This window comes from Salvelinus sp. IW2-2015, linkage group LG4q.1:29, assembly GCF_002910315.2.
Source record: "Salvelinus sp. IW2-2015 linkage group LG4q.1:29, ASM291031v2, whole genome shotgun sequence".
NCBI classification, from domain to species: domain Eukaryota; kingdom Metazoa; phylum Chordata; class Actinopteri; order Salmoniformes; family Salmonidae; genus Salvelinus; species Salvelinus sp. IW2-2015.
Window position 1 is genome coordinate 80,267,913 of NC_036842.1, and position 15,467 is coordinate 80,283,379.

A 15,467-nucleotide genomic window follows, 5' to 3' on the forward strand; every position below is an offset into this window, starting at 1 on the left:
CCCCCCCCCCCTAAGTTTTTCCCAACATCAAAAATTCAATCGGTTCAGAAGAGGTGAGGACATAGTCAACATCATCATGGTTCAGAAGAGACAGAGACATAGTCAACATCATCATGGTTCAGAAGAGACAGAGACATAGTCAACATCATCATGGTTCAGAAGAGACAGAGACATAGTCAACATCATCATGGTTCAGAGAGGGTGAGACATAGTCAACATCATCATGGTTCAGAAGAGGGAGACATAGTCAACATCATCATGGTTCAGAAGAGGGTGAGACATAGTCAACATCATCATGGTTCAGAAGAGACAGAGACATAGTCAACATCATCATGGTTCAGAGAGGACAGAGACATAGTCAACATCATCATGGTTCAGAGAGACAGAGACATAGTCACATCATCATGGTTCAGAAGAGACAGAGACTATGTCAACATCATCATGGTTCAGAAGAGGCAGACATAGTCAACATCATCATGGTTCAGAAGAGCAGAGACATAGTCAACATCATCATGTTCAGAGAGCAGAGACATAGTCAACATCATCATGGTTCAGAAGAGACAGAGACATAGTCAACATCATCATGGTTCAGAAGAGACAGAGACATAGTCAACATCATCATGGTTCAGAAGAGCAAGAGACATAGTCAACATCATCATGGTTCAGAAGAGACAGAGACATAGTAAACATCATCATGGTTCAGAAGAGACAGAGACATAGTCAACATCATCATGGTTCAGAGAGACAGAGACATAGTCAACATCATCATGGTTCAGAAGAGCAGAGACATAGTCACATACATCATGGTTCAGAAGAGACAGAGACATAGTCAACATCATCATGGTTCAGAAGAGGACAGAGACATAGTCAACATCATCATGGTTCAGAAGAGACAGAGACATAGTCAACATCATCATGGTTCAGAGAGCAGAGACATAGTCAACATCATCATGGTTCAGAAGAGACAGAGACATAGTCAACATCATCATGGTTCAGAAGAGACAGAGACATAGTCAACATCATCATGGTTCAGAAGAGAAGAGACATAGTCAACATCATCATGGTTCAGAAGAGACAGAGACATAGTCAACATCATCATGTTCAGAGAGACAGAGACATAGTCAACATCATAATGGTTCAGAAGAGACAGAGACATAGTCAACATCATCATGGTTCAGAAGAGACAGAGACATAGTCAACATCATCATGGTTCAGAGAGACAGAGATAGTCACATCATCATGGTTCAGAAGAGGGTGAGACATAGTCAACATCATCATGGTTCAGAAGAGACAGAGACATAGTCAACATCATCATGGTTCAGAAGAGACAGAGCATAGTCAACATCATCATGGTTCAGAAGAGACAGAGACATAGTCAACATCATCATGGTTCAGAAGAGACAGAGACATAGTCAACATCATCATGGTTCAGAAGAGGTCGAATAAAGAGTGAAATATGGAGGGGGAGTCAATGGTGGAAAAAGTACCCAATTGTCATACTTGAGTAAAAGTAAAGATACTGTAATAGAAAATGACTCAAGTGAAAGTACCCCGTCTAAAAGTATTTGGTTTGAAATTTTCTTAAGTATGAATCATTTCAGATTCCTTATTATGCAAACCAGACAGCACCGGTTTCTTTTTTAAATGTATGGATAGCCAGGGACACACGGCAACACTCAAACATAATTTACAAACAAAGCATGTGTGTTTAGTGAGTCCGCCAGATCAGAGGCACTAGAGATGACCAGGGATGTTCTCTTGATAAGTGCATGAATGGACCATTTTCCCGTCCTGCTAAGCATTCAAATTGTAACGAGTGCTTTTGGGTTTCAGGGAAAATATATGGAGTAAAAAGTACATTATTTTCTTTAGGAATGTAGTGAAGTTAAAGTAAACATTGTCAAAAATAGTATAGTACAGACCAAAAAACTACTTAAAGTGTTTTTAATTAAGTACTTTACACAACTGGGTGGGGGTGTGAGCAGTAGCTACGTTAGAAAAATGTATGTGTGCGTAAAATAACACGTGCAGAACGTGATCTGGATCCTTAGCTTTAAGAATGAATTTTCCGCGGGGTGTGGGCAAAAAACTCTGTATCCATAGCCACAGCCTACGTTTTAAATGTTGGGATTGGGGAATGAGTTTGGAGCTTTTCTTTCAGTTTGTTGATGTAGTGTCCTAGTTGGGTGGAGATGATCCTGTTCAACAGTTGAATATGTTAATCTCTGTTTTTATGGTAATACATTTATGTAAGTTATACGCTAATTGTATGTTAATTATATTCTGGATCTGTAAATACAGAATCAACTCAAGCATTCTCAAGTACTGTTACTGAGGGGTTATTATCTATGTACCACATTTCCTCTAAACATGCATTGACCTCCCCTTTATGTAGAAAAAGTAGCTGTGATGGCAGCAATTCTGCTTATCTTTCTTGCTTGAGAGTATCCAAACTATACTTTTCACAAAACCAGTCGCCCAGGTTTAGCAGTGAATGAAAGTATATTCTTACATTTGTAGAAATCCTCATCTAAGTTCATCTTGTATCTAGATATGCAGTGTCTAGATACTGGTGCTATCTCTTACTCTGAAACAATACATTCACACTGTGCAAGACAAGGGACTATCACAGACATCAGAACTTTCACTCAGTGATGAAGTCATTCTTGTTTACTGTACATTATACAATGCTAACAACTTTTAAATATGGTTTCAAGGCATGCAAAGTATAGCATAAATAGATACAATTTTGTAAGTCTCAAAATAATCTATAATTATTGGTAACCTATGTGAACTACACAATCTGGTGAATGCTCGCTTATAACATACAGTGCTTTCAGAAAGTATTCACACCCCTTGACTCCCCCCCCCCCCCCTCAAAATAAAAACTGTTACAGCCTGAATTTGGATGAAAATGTATTCAATTGAGATATTGTGTCACTGGCCAACACACAATACCCCATAATGTCAAAATAGAATTATGTTTTTAGATTTTTTTTGGTGCAATTTAGCAAATTAATAAAAAATGCAACCCCTTTGTTATTGCAAGCCTAAATAAGTTCAGGAGTAAAGATTTGCTTAACAAGTGACAAATTAAGTTGTATGGACTTACTTACTCTGTGTGCAATAATAGTGTTTATCAGAATTCTTTAATGACTACCTCATCTCTGTACCCCACACATACAATTATCTGTAAGGTCGTTCAGTCGAGCAGTGAATTTCAAACACAGATTCAATCACAAAGTTCAGGTAGGTTTTCCAACGCCTCGCAAAGAAGGGCACCTATTGGTAGAAGGGTAAAAAAAAGTTTGGTGAAGTTATTAATTACACTTTGAATGGTGTATCAATACACCCAGTCACTACAAATATGTCACTACAAACATACAGGCGTCCTTCCAACCACTCAGGAAAAAACGCTCAGGAATTTCACCATGAGGCGAATGGTGACTTTAAAACCGCTACAGAGTTTAATTGCTGTGATAGGAGGAAACAGAGGATTGATCAACAATGTTATTAGTTACTCCACAATACTAACCTAAATCACAGTGAATTTTCTCTCAAGTGGACTTTAACCTCTCTGTCGTCTACGCTTTCAAAGGACTGTACTTTATCAAACCATTAGACTCACTCTAGTTAATACAACACCCGTATTGTACCCTAATTGTTTCTGTCGGTCATCGTCTGAGCTGCATGCAATTTGGAGAATGTCTTTGTGTTTCCACATAGTTTTGTGGGTGCTCACATTGGATGTGTTTGCCCACATAGCCTCATATGGAAGGGTTTCTGTTCACCAAGACTGAATAGAATTGTGGCCAAAGGGCATACATATGCTACATTGCATTGATGTATTGGTATGGTTACCAATCAAAAGTGGGAATACTACTGTWCATATAAGACATCTTAATCCACTACACCCTTGTGGTTGATATGGTGTATGCCTACTCTAAAGCATCAGTGTATCAGATGAGTGAGTCACAGGTACTGTGACACTCCAGACCTGGTGTTGCCTCACACACACAAAGTTAATGTTTCATACACAGAGGCCGTACACAGCCATACAGGAAATCTATGTAGCCACCCTATCATTATGGAAAAGTCCATGTAGTAAATGCCAATATGTGTACTTGACTTCATATGTATTGTGGTGAGTACTTGTGTGCATGTTTGAACTGTGTGTGGTTGTCGTGTGTGTGCAAGCATGTGCATGACCTTCTTGTTGCAGATTGGTGTTGCCCAATGGAGGCTGTGTGTGTATAATAACTCATATCTTTAATATATCCCTGTTGTAGACTATTGGGGAGAGTCTAATTACAGTGAAATCATGGACTTGCATCTGGGCGGTATGTATTTCAAATCTGTCGCTTCCAAATAATTAACAGCTAACCCACCTATATCTGTCTTTCCCTTCTATAGTACTGGTCTGGAGCTTGTTTCCCCTTAGCTACGTCCCCTGCTGCGGCAGTAGCCGACTCACCCTCAGATCCCTCCAGTATCACTTCTAATAGACACGTAGCACACACACAGAAAGATCACACACTTTTTTCCCCTTTTCTTGTTAAGATCATTTTCACACACTCTTTTATCATTTTAATGTTAATTTCACTGCATTGATTACATCAGTGGTTCCCAAACAGTGGGGCGTTAAACGTACTCTTGATAGTTGTAATAGTAGAATGTGCAAGGTGTAATTTCGAAATTAGGTAGTACATCATCAGTTCCTCTTGTCATGTCAGTCATTGTATACCTTACTTAGAGAGCTATTTATAACTTGTCAGAAATCTCCAGATCATGTAGCCCATGTCAACTAATGTTTGTTTTTTTTGCCCATAAATATTGTTGTAATTTTTTGGGTCACAAAATGTATAGAATTGCAAGAAAATTTGCTTTAAAACTGAACAGTTTTCTTTGCACCTCATGGCAAAATGTGTAGAATTGCAGGAAATACACATGGCACTTGCACGGCATGTTCCCCAATGCTGGAAGGGGCCCCGAGTGGAAAAAGTTTGGGAACCCCTGGATTACATAATAACATCTATGCATTGGAATAGTGTACAAGTATAATAACTATGAAAGCATTTTGTAAAAAACACACACATGCTAACACATAACACACCTATTTATGATAATGTTAAAGTAGAACCACACACACACACACCTACCCAACTGGAAAATAGTGCACCCTGCCCCTTACTGACCCCAAAACTCCTAACTAAACTCCTGGCCCTTGACTAGCCTTAGAGCTGTGATGCTGTATCCCTGTAGTCCCAGCTCTGGTGCTGCTGTATCCCTGTAGTCCCAGCTCTGGTGCTGCTGTATCCTTGTAGTCCCAGCTTCTAGTTGCTGCTGTATCCCTGTAGTCCCAGCCTGGTAGCTTGCTGTATCCCTGTAGTCCCAGCTCTGGTGCTGCTGTATCCTGTAGTCCCAGCTCTGGTGCTGCTGTATCCCTGTAGTCCCAGCTCTGGTGCTCTGTGTATCCCCTGTTAGTCCCAGCTCTAGTGCTGCTGTATCCCTGTAGTCCCACTCTGGTGCTGCTGTATCCCTGTAGTCCCAGCTTAGTGCTGCTGTATCCTGTATCCCAGCTCTGGTGCTGCGTATCCCGTGTCCCAGCTCTGGTGCTGCTGTATCCCTGTAGTCCCAGCTCTGGTGCTGCTGTATCCCTGTAGTCCCAGCTCTGGGCTGCTGTATTCCTGTAGTCCCAGGTCTGCTGCTGCTGTATTCCTGTAGTCCCAGCTCTGCTGCTGCTGTATTCCTGTAGTCCCAGCTCTGCTGCTGCTGTATCCCTAGTCAGCTCTGGTGCTGCTGTATCCCTGTAGTCCCAGCTCTAGTGCTGCTGTATCCCTGTAGTCCCAGCTCTGGTGCTGCTGTATCCCTGTAGTCCCAGCTCTGGTGCTGCTGTATCCCTGTAGTCCCAGCTCTGGTGCTGCTGTATCCCTGTAGTCCCAGCTCTGGGCTGCTGTATTCCTGTAGTCCCAGGTCTGCTGCTGCTGTATTCCTGTAGTCCCAGCTCTGCTGCTGCTGTATTCTGTAGTCCCAGCTCTGCTGCTGCTGTATTCCTGTAGTCCCAGCTCTCTGCTGCTGTTATTCCTGTAGTCCCAGCTCTTGTGCTGCTGTATCCCTGTTAGTCCCAGCTCTGCTGCTGCTGTATTCCTTGTAGTCCCAGCTCTGGTGCTGCTGTATCCCTGTAGTCCCAGCTCTGCTGCTGCTGTATTCCTGTAGTCCCAGCTCTAGTGCTGCTGTATCCCTGTAGTCCCAGCTCTGCTGCTGCTGTATTCCCGTAGTCCCAGCTCTGGTGCTGCTGTATCCCTGTAGTCCCAGCTCTGGTGCTCCTGCTCTTCTGACTCTCCCATACCTGCCCTGTTGCATAACTCCCTGTAATATATGCGTCTGTGCTGAAAAGCAGTGTTTGGTCTTGACCCCTCATAGCTGTCCTGTTCACATTGTGTGTGCCTCCAAAATGGCCTATTCCCTATATATTGCACTACTTTTGACCATGGCCCGATATTGCGTACTACTGGGTACGGGTCGGGGTCCTGTCCCATACAGGGCCATTTGGCAATGGTAAAAAGTAGTGCACTACGTAGGTAATAGGGTGCCATTTTGGATGCTGCCTGTGATTGTCCAAAAGAGTCTGTATTAGTGACCCAGCGTGGATGTGGTGTCTTGACCGTCTGACTGTCCCGCTCTCTGTGATGATGTTGTCGTTGTCACCCATTAGACAGGAGATGGCATGGAGTGTTGTAACACTGGAAAAATCTATCTGGTCATTGTCCCCCAATAGTGTGATCACATTCACTATGGTTCCTCACTGTGGTTTATAGACCCTCGGTACAATTGAATGCAACAATTATAAATGTTTCGTTTCTTGCGTAAATCGCAGCAAGTTAGATGAGGCATCCATTGAAGGTAAGTATTTCTGGAATTGAAGAAAGAGAGACACCATTGACATTTGGTTTGATCTTCCAAACTGAATGCAGTGTGTGTCTGGTGGTCTCAAGCTTCTGGGCTGTGTGGAGGACATTCTGCAACTTTGGCCTGATACAGTGTTACCCTGTGTGGTGAAGTGAATTGGACTGGCTTCCATCTAGCTGGCACTGGCCAAATCATGAACTGAAACACAGGCTATTGAGGGAAGCAGCATGGCTGTGCTGTGTGTGTAGCAGCCCTGCAGGGGGTGCTAAAAGCTAACAAAGGAAACTGCTGTCATGCTCTCGCTTTTGGCCAGCAGAGTTGACTGCAGTGACATCTTATCTATCACTCCATTTACAACCATAATCACCTCAAATAGGCACGCTAGTTTCACAATGATTCTCAATGATTTGGTACTTTACATACACATTATAATCAATAACTGTGGTTTTATGATGAGGTATGAGGCGGAACCATTGCACTTTAAAATCTCACAGCAGTGAGTGTGTGAGACAGCCTATCTTGTTTGAGTGGAGAGTTATGATTCTACTGTGATAGTCTCTTGGGGTTAATTTCACCAGCATTCCATTCTCTCTGAGCTCTTTCACCCAAGTCTCAGACTGTTGAGTACATTGTGTGCATTTCTTGTTGTATCGGTGTATGACAGGGTATGACACCATCCCCTACTCATCGTTTGTCCGATACACTCTCTGATAGAAGGCTCTTCTTCGTTGAGAAACCCAATGACTTTATATCTCCTCTTCACTTTCCAGTTTGTGCCTAGTACAGTGTTTTATCTCTACTCACTATATCCGGTAGACAGTATGACCTCATTATGTGTGAGGACTTTCTCGCGGAGGTTCACACGCATTTGCACAAAAATGCTAATTTGCACTTCAAAAGTAGCCACAACGTCAACAAATACAAGTTATGTTTACCTGGGAGAGCTGAAATATTTTCAAAGATGGAATAATGAACTCTTTCCCGCTTAGATTATTTATCTTCTATTTCTGTAAATCTCAAGTGATGATGAATAAAAAGCTGTTTTTATTTAGATTAATCTAATTTGCAGAGCATTGTCAACACATTACACAACATTGGTATTGTGAAGGCTCCTATATCACCCCATAGAACTCTATGAACACAAAACAGTTCTGCTGAGTTTGAGGAGTATTATTCTGAGTCCATCAGATGAAAGACGAGGATTATTCCCCCGTTCTTTCCAGCCCTTTGTGTTTTCACTCTCTTTTTTTCACCTTCTCTGACCCCACACAACTGATCTCTCTCACCTCCTCTCTACAGGTGCTTTCAGTTCTCTCTCCTCCCCCTAGTGCTCTCATTCTTTTAGATTTTTCTCCTCACTGTTCTTTCTTCCTCATCTTCCCCCCATCTCTCCCTCCCTCCTACACTTCCTCTCACGCTTTATGTCCTCTACACTTTTTTTCTCTGTCTATCACTTCTTCCTCCTCTTCCTTCACCCCACCCCTTGGCACTCTTTCCCTATGTTGTGGAAGTAGTTGAGCCCTTTGTCGGGACCCCTCGCCGAAGACCTATCTCCTTCTGTCCCTGCTGTTCCTCTGAAGGTAACGTAACCTATTGCCTTGCCTGCTGCTGGCTGCTTCAGGTTACCACAGCAACCGACCGCGGGGATCCACGAAGCCGGGCTCCTCCCCCCGGTCTCCTGAAACTCCTCTCCCTCACCCCCCTCCTCTTCCTCCTCCTCTCCCTCTGTGTGTCCAGGCTCAGTAGATTTCCCCAGGATGTCACCGTTCGCTATCTACCATAGTCGTATCACACTGAACATTACACACATTTATGTAGACATTTGTAAACTTGCTGGAACGGTGTAGATGAGAAAATAAGGACAGGACATGTCTATGCGACTTTTGGTTTGTTGAGTTGAGGATGCTCAGAAACCTAGTGCACACCGTCACCAATAGTATTTTTAAATGGTTTATTTACTGTCTTGAATCAACCATGTAACATGGACGCTTCTATAGACCCCCTCCCAGATGAATTTGCCCTTGAGATTAACAGTCTCAGGCAGAAACATATTAGAAACCCCTGAACCCTGGTTAACAACCCAAGTAAGTAAACAACTATTGTGGACACATTTTTCCATCATTCCAAGTAGCTAAAGCTAAAGGGGAAACTACTCTGCTTCATTGTGTTTTTAATCAAAAGCATGTCCTCTGTTTGCTGTAAAACTAATGGACATGAAAAGCCATCTATCTCCCACTACTGAGTGGTGTAGTCTCTCTATAGTGTGTGACAGCTGCCTGACAGCCTCTCTCTTGACTATAGTGTGTTACAACTAAGACTGTGTGTGACAAGGTTGTCATAAAGAGAGCGATAGACCTACAACTTGTGACACATCTCAGTTTTGCATATTCTACCAATATACAACATTCTGGATCATCTGGTCTACTGTCTCTAACACATGTATGTCTGTGTGAAACTGCTTGAGAATCCTTCTGATCAATGTAAACAAAACATGCCTGTGTGTGTCCTGTGCGATCTGATTTTCAGGCTGGATGTGTGTTATGTTGTTAACTGTGGCTCTTCTCTCCTGTGATCTTGGAACCTGGGCTAAGGGTGGTGGACGAGGCGCAAAGAAAGAGAGGGAGAGGGAAAAGCAAGCACATTGTTGGTTAAGTTAGCAAATCCACCTGTTTCCATCTCCTCTTTGTCATGTCTGAGTTCCTCTGTCTGAGGAACTCCGCTTTGCCTCTCTCTGTCCTTGTCTGTTAATCAGCGAAAGCCGGCAGCAGCACCCGAGAGCACAGCCATTCGATTTTTGWGTGTACTGTGTTTTTCCTTTTTGTTTTGCAAGAGACTCCACCACTCCAGCTAAGTACGTCATGCTGCATCAATGRTTTGCTCCCCAGTGWCTCATTGAAACCGCTTGGCTCCCACCTACGTGCGACAGATGGAAAAATGCTAGCAGACTTTCTATAGCATAGCATGGACTGGCCACCTTTACAGTGGCAGAAGAGTAAAAGTTATTTGGCCGCTGGTCCTTGACTGCAGTAATGCATGCCAAATACCAGTAGATCTAATAGGGGAGTAAGATAGCTTCACTATTGGTCTAAATGACAGATCGGCGCCATCATTTGACCCAGTAGTAGAAGCTATAGGGAGAATTAAATTATTCATAACACAGGTTTTTTGAAACCGCTCTGTATAAATAGGATCTGACAGGATCCTTTATTTCTACTGGTGGTACATTGTTGCATGTTGGGATGTAGAACTTCCATAGAGAGAAACTCTTCTGGTGTTTTATCTCTGTGTAGAACATCCATAGGTTCCCTGAGTACAACATCCTGAGTACAATGTGGTGGAATAGACCATGGTTTTCTGCCCTGTCCCCCTACCTATGGCCCTCTCCGTAAGGGGGACACAAACAGTGGTAGGAGACGACAACTGCTCTGAACATACAGGGGTCCTCTGTAGCACAGTTGGTAGAACATGGTGCTTCCAACACCAGGATAGTGTTTTTGTTTCCCGGGACCACCCGTATGTTAAAAATGTATGCAGGCGGGACTGTAAGTTGCTTTGGATAGAAGTGTCTGCTAAATGGCATATATACTGAACAAAAATATAAACGCAACATGTAACAATTTCAAATATTTTACAGTTCATATAAGGAAATCAATTAAAATGAATTCATTAGGCCTTAATCTATGGATTTCACAACTGGGAATACAGATATGCATCTGTTGGTCACGGATATCTTTTTTTTTAAAGGTAGGGACGTGGTTCAGAAAACCAGTCAGTATTTGGTGTGACCACCATTTGCCTCATGCGACACATCTCATTCGCATAGAGTTGATCAGGCTGTTGATTGTGGCCTGTGGAATGTTGTCCCACTTCTCTTCAATGGCTGTGCGAAGTTGCTTATGGTAGAGAGAAACATTAAATTCTCTGGGCAACAGCAGACATTTCTGCAGTGAGCTTGTCAATTGCACAAATAAAAGGCCACTCTAAAATTTCACATTTTAGAGTGGCCTTTTATTGTCCCCAGCACAGTTTCTTGATATGCCACACCTGTTAGGTGGATGGATTATCTTGGCAAAGGAGAAATCCTCACTAACAGGGATAGAAACAAATTTGTGCACAAAATTTGAGAGAAATAAGCTTTTTGTGCTTATGGAACATTTCTGGTATCTTTTATTTCAGCTCATGAAACATGGGACCAACACTTTACATCTTGCGTTTATATTTCTGTTCAGTGTGTTGTTATTGATTATTATATTACAGTACAATACAGTAGCAAGGGCATCTGTCTCAGAAGTTAGTGATACACAAACTCTCAACTTTGAAACACCTGTTTTTCCCACGCATTTTCCAAAGTTGAAATCTCCTCCACTTCATCTTCTGTGAGGCGTACGGCAAGACCATCCCGACCCCTGGTCAACAGTCCGGCCCAGCCCGGCCCATCATCCCCACTTCGCCATCCATTCCCACAACAAAGACGTCTTGGCTTGGCTGTCATTGCATTGCCTGTGTCAGTGTCTGCATCAGACCCACCTAAAGCCTCCTCTGCCCTGCTGTTTCCCTCACTCCCCTTTCTTTGTTGCTTCTTCTTCCAGGGATGGGCAAAAAGGACGACCCCAAGCTCATGCAGGAGTGGTTCAAACTGGTCCAGGAGAAAAACGCCCTGGTGCGATACGAATCTGAGCTGATGATATTGTGAGTTAACCATTATTATCCTTTGTTATAGGCCTACTGAAGGTGAACTCTGTATCTATATAAGGTGCTGTAACTAGACAGACATCATTTAGACATAGATTGGAGACATCATTTAGACATGAGACATAATTCAGGGCCACAGGTGTAATAGTTGGGCCGTAAGTCTGTCTTTCTGTCCCCCAGTGCACGAGAACTGGAGCTGGAGGATCGCCAGAGTCGACTGCAGCAGGACCTGAGGGAACGAATGGCAATTGAAGGTGAGGACCGCCAATTTTCAATTCAATAAATCTTTATTTTCCTCGAAGGGCAATTCGTGTGCAGCATTAAAAAATATGAAAGGTGCAGGACCATGGGAAACAACATTCATGGTTTCATCAAATCCTGATTACCTCAGTGAGACACTTTTTTCACTTTCCTCTCCATATATGAGTTCTCTACTTATCTGTCCCTCTTTCTCTCTCTTTCATCCCCCTCTCCTCCTCAGACCACCTGAAGACGGAGGTGGAGCTGGCGCAGGAGAAGCACATCCTGAATGAGATGCTAGAGGTGGTGGAGCAGAGAGACTCCCTGGTAGCCCTCCTGGAGGAGCAGAGGCTCAGTGAGAAGGAGGAGGACAAGGACCTGGAGTCTGTCATGCTCTCCAAGGGCTTCAACCTCAACTGGGCCTGAGGAGGAGAGACTAAACTCACCATCCACCGTAACTCAGATAATACACTACCCCTCCTCTGTGTCAGGGCTCAGTGAAGGCCCAACCCACGGTCTCATGCTTGGTCCCAGATAACCCAGCAGAGAATGTGTGCAGAATGGAGTTATCCCATGCTCTGTTGGAGCAGTCTATAATGTTTACATATCTACCCTGCCAACAGCCAGGCATCATTACCTCCAGTGATATCTCCCCTCACTATCAAATCACGGTGGGAGGAGCAACTACAGCCTAGACTTTCTCAGAACTTCAGAAGTTCTTGGAGCAGTTCTCCAGAATGGGGAACTATTGTTTATTATTTCTTTTAATCTCAAACACGCAAAGGGAAGAAAGAGGTTAGGTCCTGCTGATGTAAAGGACTTCAATGTATGATACCTGTTTTAATGTACTACATGTGTAGAACACGACATATTAGCAAAGCGGGGGTTTTAGATGAGGGTAGGCCCTTGACCTATTGACTGTTACAGKGTTTCTGTGGGAAGGGGAGGAGTGGTCTCACTCTCATACTAACCTCATAACATACTCTACTATTGTGACTGCTGACTGGGGAGGGACATCCTCTGCTTTAGCTGCCTTTCTCTCCAATTACACATTGGCTTCCACATTCTGAGGCGCCAATAAGGATGAGAATCTAAAAGTCCCATAATTTCTTTGCACAGAGATTCACCTGAAGGGTCAACACTAAGGATCAATGGAATCTGGTCACTTGGTTGTTTTGTATTTATTAGCTTGGTTTGATAGAGAACCTGAATGAACTGTTTTTGGTATTTTCCGTATTCACGGAGGAGAGTGCCTGAACTGGAGGCTCGACGGATTGCACATGTGCTCTCTTTATAACATTGACTGCAAGGAAATCAACTGAACTCCATCACCAAGAAGCCATTGTGTAAGGGGTGGAGGCTGCTGCAGACTCAGAAAAAGATCCTGCATTACATTGTCTTTGACTCTGAAAGTTGTGCTGGTGTGAATAGTTAACCTGTAGCATAGATTCATTGACATATGTACACTTCAGCAAGCAACCCACTTGACACATCTCTTGGTGTCCTAGTTCTGAGTGATCATGTGGCTTCTCCATACCATGCCATTCACCATAAATCACACTGATATTTCATTTTATAATCAGTAGCCCTTATTCAATACTAATTGGCATATACCATGAAAAGTCCTTAGTGTAGGTTAAACAGTGAAGAGAACAACATTAGGGGCAGTGTCTTATTGGGCTTACACAGTATCAATGCATCGTGTTATCATAATACCATAAGTGAACTGACATCACTAACTGGTGTCATGAGACACTTACGTCAGTGGATATGCTTCAATATCGAAGTTTTAAACCACAGAACTCTGGCTTCGCTATCCCTGGTGCTGAGGTACATTACCTGCTTTGGAGCAAGATGCCCTTTTCACTTCTGTTTTAATATTTTATTTTTATTTTTAGTGTTTAAACTTTTATGTATCCCACCAGAGGTACATTTCTATTTGGTGTTTTTTGGTAAAATCCTTTCATACAACTACAGGTTGTCAAACAGCAGTTATGAGTAGAAGTGGAGACAGGAAGGTTGCTCTAAACCACTTCTATTCTGTCAGTCACAGGAGCATGTGCTTTTGTTTGGCGTTTGACCTTACTAGCCTTTCTGCCAAACTGTAAATCTTTGGTTGGTCACAGTTTTATATATTTTTCTGTATTGATAGATACACACAGTGAGAATTTGTGTAAGAATTAAACGGAGCTGTGAATACAAAAAAGTTACATAATTTCAAGGCTGGTTTAGATGGTGTGTGATAAGTTTGACAGATTTTATTGATATTTATAAACATGTGTGCAAAAATGTATCATATGTAAAGAAAAATGAATCCTAATTTTTAAAACTGTATGTTGACACACAACAAATATGTAAATGCTGCTTCATTTAGCCAAAATGCATAGGGTGTTGGATGTATGCTGAAACGGCAATAAAGCAATGCAGTTGTTCATTTAGAAAAGCATGTCTCCTTTTATGGGTAGGCTTCTGTATAAACTTACTACAACTATGATTTTATGATAGAAATGTGAATATTCACCTTAATGACTGTCCTGCATAGTAGGCTACCCTCTGTCAATTCCACTTATTTGGTCTATTCCAGAACTAGCACACCTGATGAAAAGCTGAGCTTCATTATGTGCCCAATTCAAACCAGGAGTGCTTCTTTTGTGGCATATTAAATAAGTGCAACTGTCTCAGAATCTTCCCAACATGTGTTACATGAACCTGGCGACAAATTAATTAAAGGACGTTTTCACTTTTACTGTACGACAAGGGTAAAACCTGGCATTTAGTTTCTTCACACACTGACAGATTTGATCCACTTGCCGGTTGAAAACTCCACTCCGATATTTCTGTGTATCCAGTATTCCAGTGGGGGCATATCTGTAACAAGGGGTGGATGTCTGCAGACGAGACAAAAAAGTTTTTAGACATGCAAGACAGCTGAGCAGAAATGATTGCATCTTGTTTCTGGGACTGTCAGGTAAGATGACCAATGCTGCATGGTATGCATTGCATTGCATTGCATAGTATTTGTTTAAGTTCAATAGTCCATAATAATATATTATAAGGAAAGTTAAAGGAGGCATGTTGCTTCCTTGCGTGAGCTACTGCGGTGATTGTTTGGCCATGCCAAATTCCCAACAGAGGTTTACAGTGGATAGCTACATTTTACACCATTGCAGTGGCGACCCTTAATTCAGGCCAGCTGGGGCTTGCCTGTTTTGCATGTTATTTTGGCATTAATACGTGTCACATATCAGTTTGCACACAATGTAAAAAATAATATATCATTGAATTAATAAAGCTGCGTACAAACATGGTCTCTCTTTTGTTTTCTTGAGTAAGGCAGCTCCAAAATGCAGGTGTTTCAGCCTAGCTCAATGCTTTGTGGTGGTGGGGCAAGCCAGCAGAAAATATGGAGCTGTGATTGGCTCAGTGTTCTGTCACTCATGGGAACACTACGTCACTGCAAAGTCTAAGAGGAGACCTCGAAAATTCTAGCCCTTTGGGTGCTGCCATAGAGTTACAGAAGTGTCCATCCAAGAAGGCTCAAGGTCATTGGCCACGAATAAAATAACATCAAATCACGTTATATGTACAGTAGCTTTGATTGGACTGATCATGTCAACATCATACTT

At 42.5% G+C, this 15,467-nt stretch overlaps 1 protein-coding gene across 4 annotated transcripts in view; it reads left to right on the forward strand.

The window, feature by feature from the left end:
* LOC111962602 (protein-methionine sulfoxide oxidase mical3a) overlaps nt 1-15,151 on the forward strand; it is a 117,832-nt gene extending 102,681 nt beyond the window's left edge. For 2 of the 4 annotated variants that reach the window (XM_023985791.2, XM_023985804.2), the window contains 4 exons: nt 8,421-8,489; nt 11,499-11,598; nt 11,782-11,855; nt 12,083-15,151. In XM_023985791.2, the coding sequence (XP_023841559.1) occupies nt 8,421-8,489; nt 11,499-11,598; nt 11,782-11,855; nt 12,083-12,267 (428 nt within the window). In that variant the 3' untranslated portion in view covers nt 12,268-15,151. Of the gene's footprint in view, nt 1-4,289; nt 4,341-8,420; nt 8,490-11,498; nt 11,599-11,781; nt 11,856-12,082 lie in introns of all 4 variants that reach the window. The other 2 variants (XM_023985810.2, XM_023985809.2) reach the window with 2 other exon arrangements.
* The last annotated feature ends 316 nt before the right edge of the window (nt 15,152-15,467 follow it).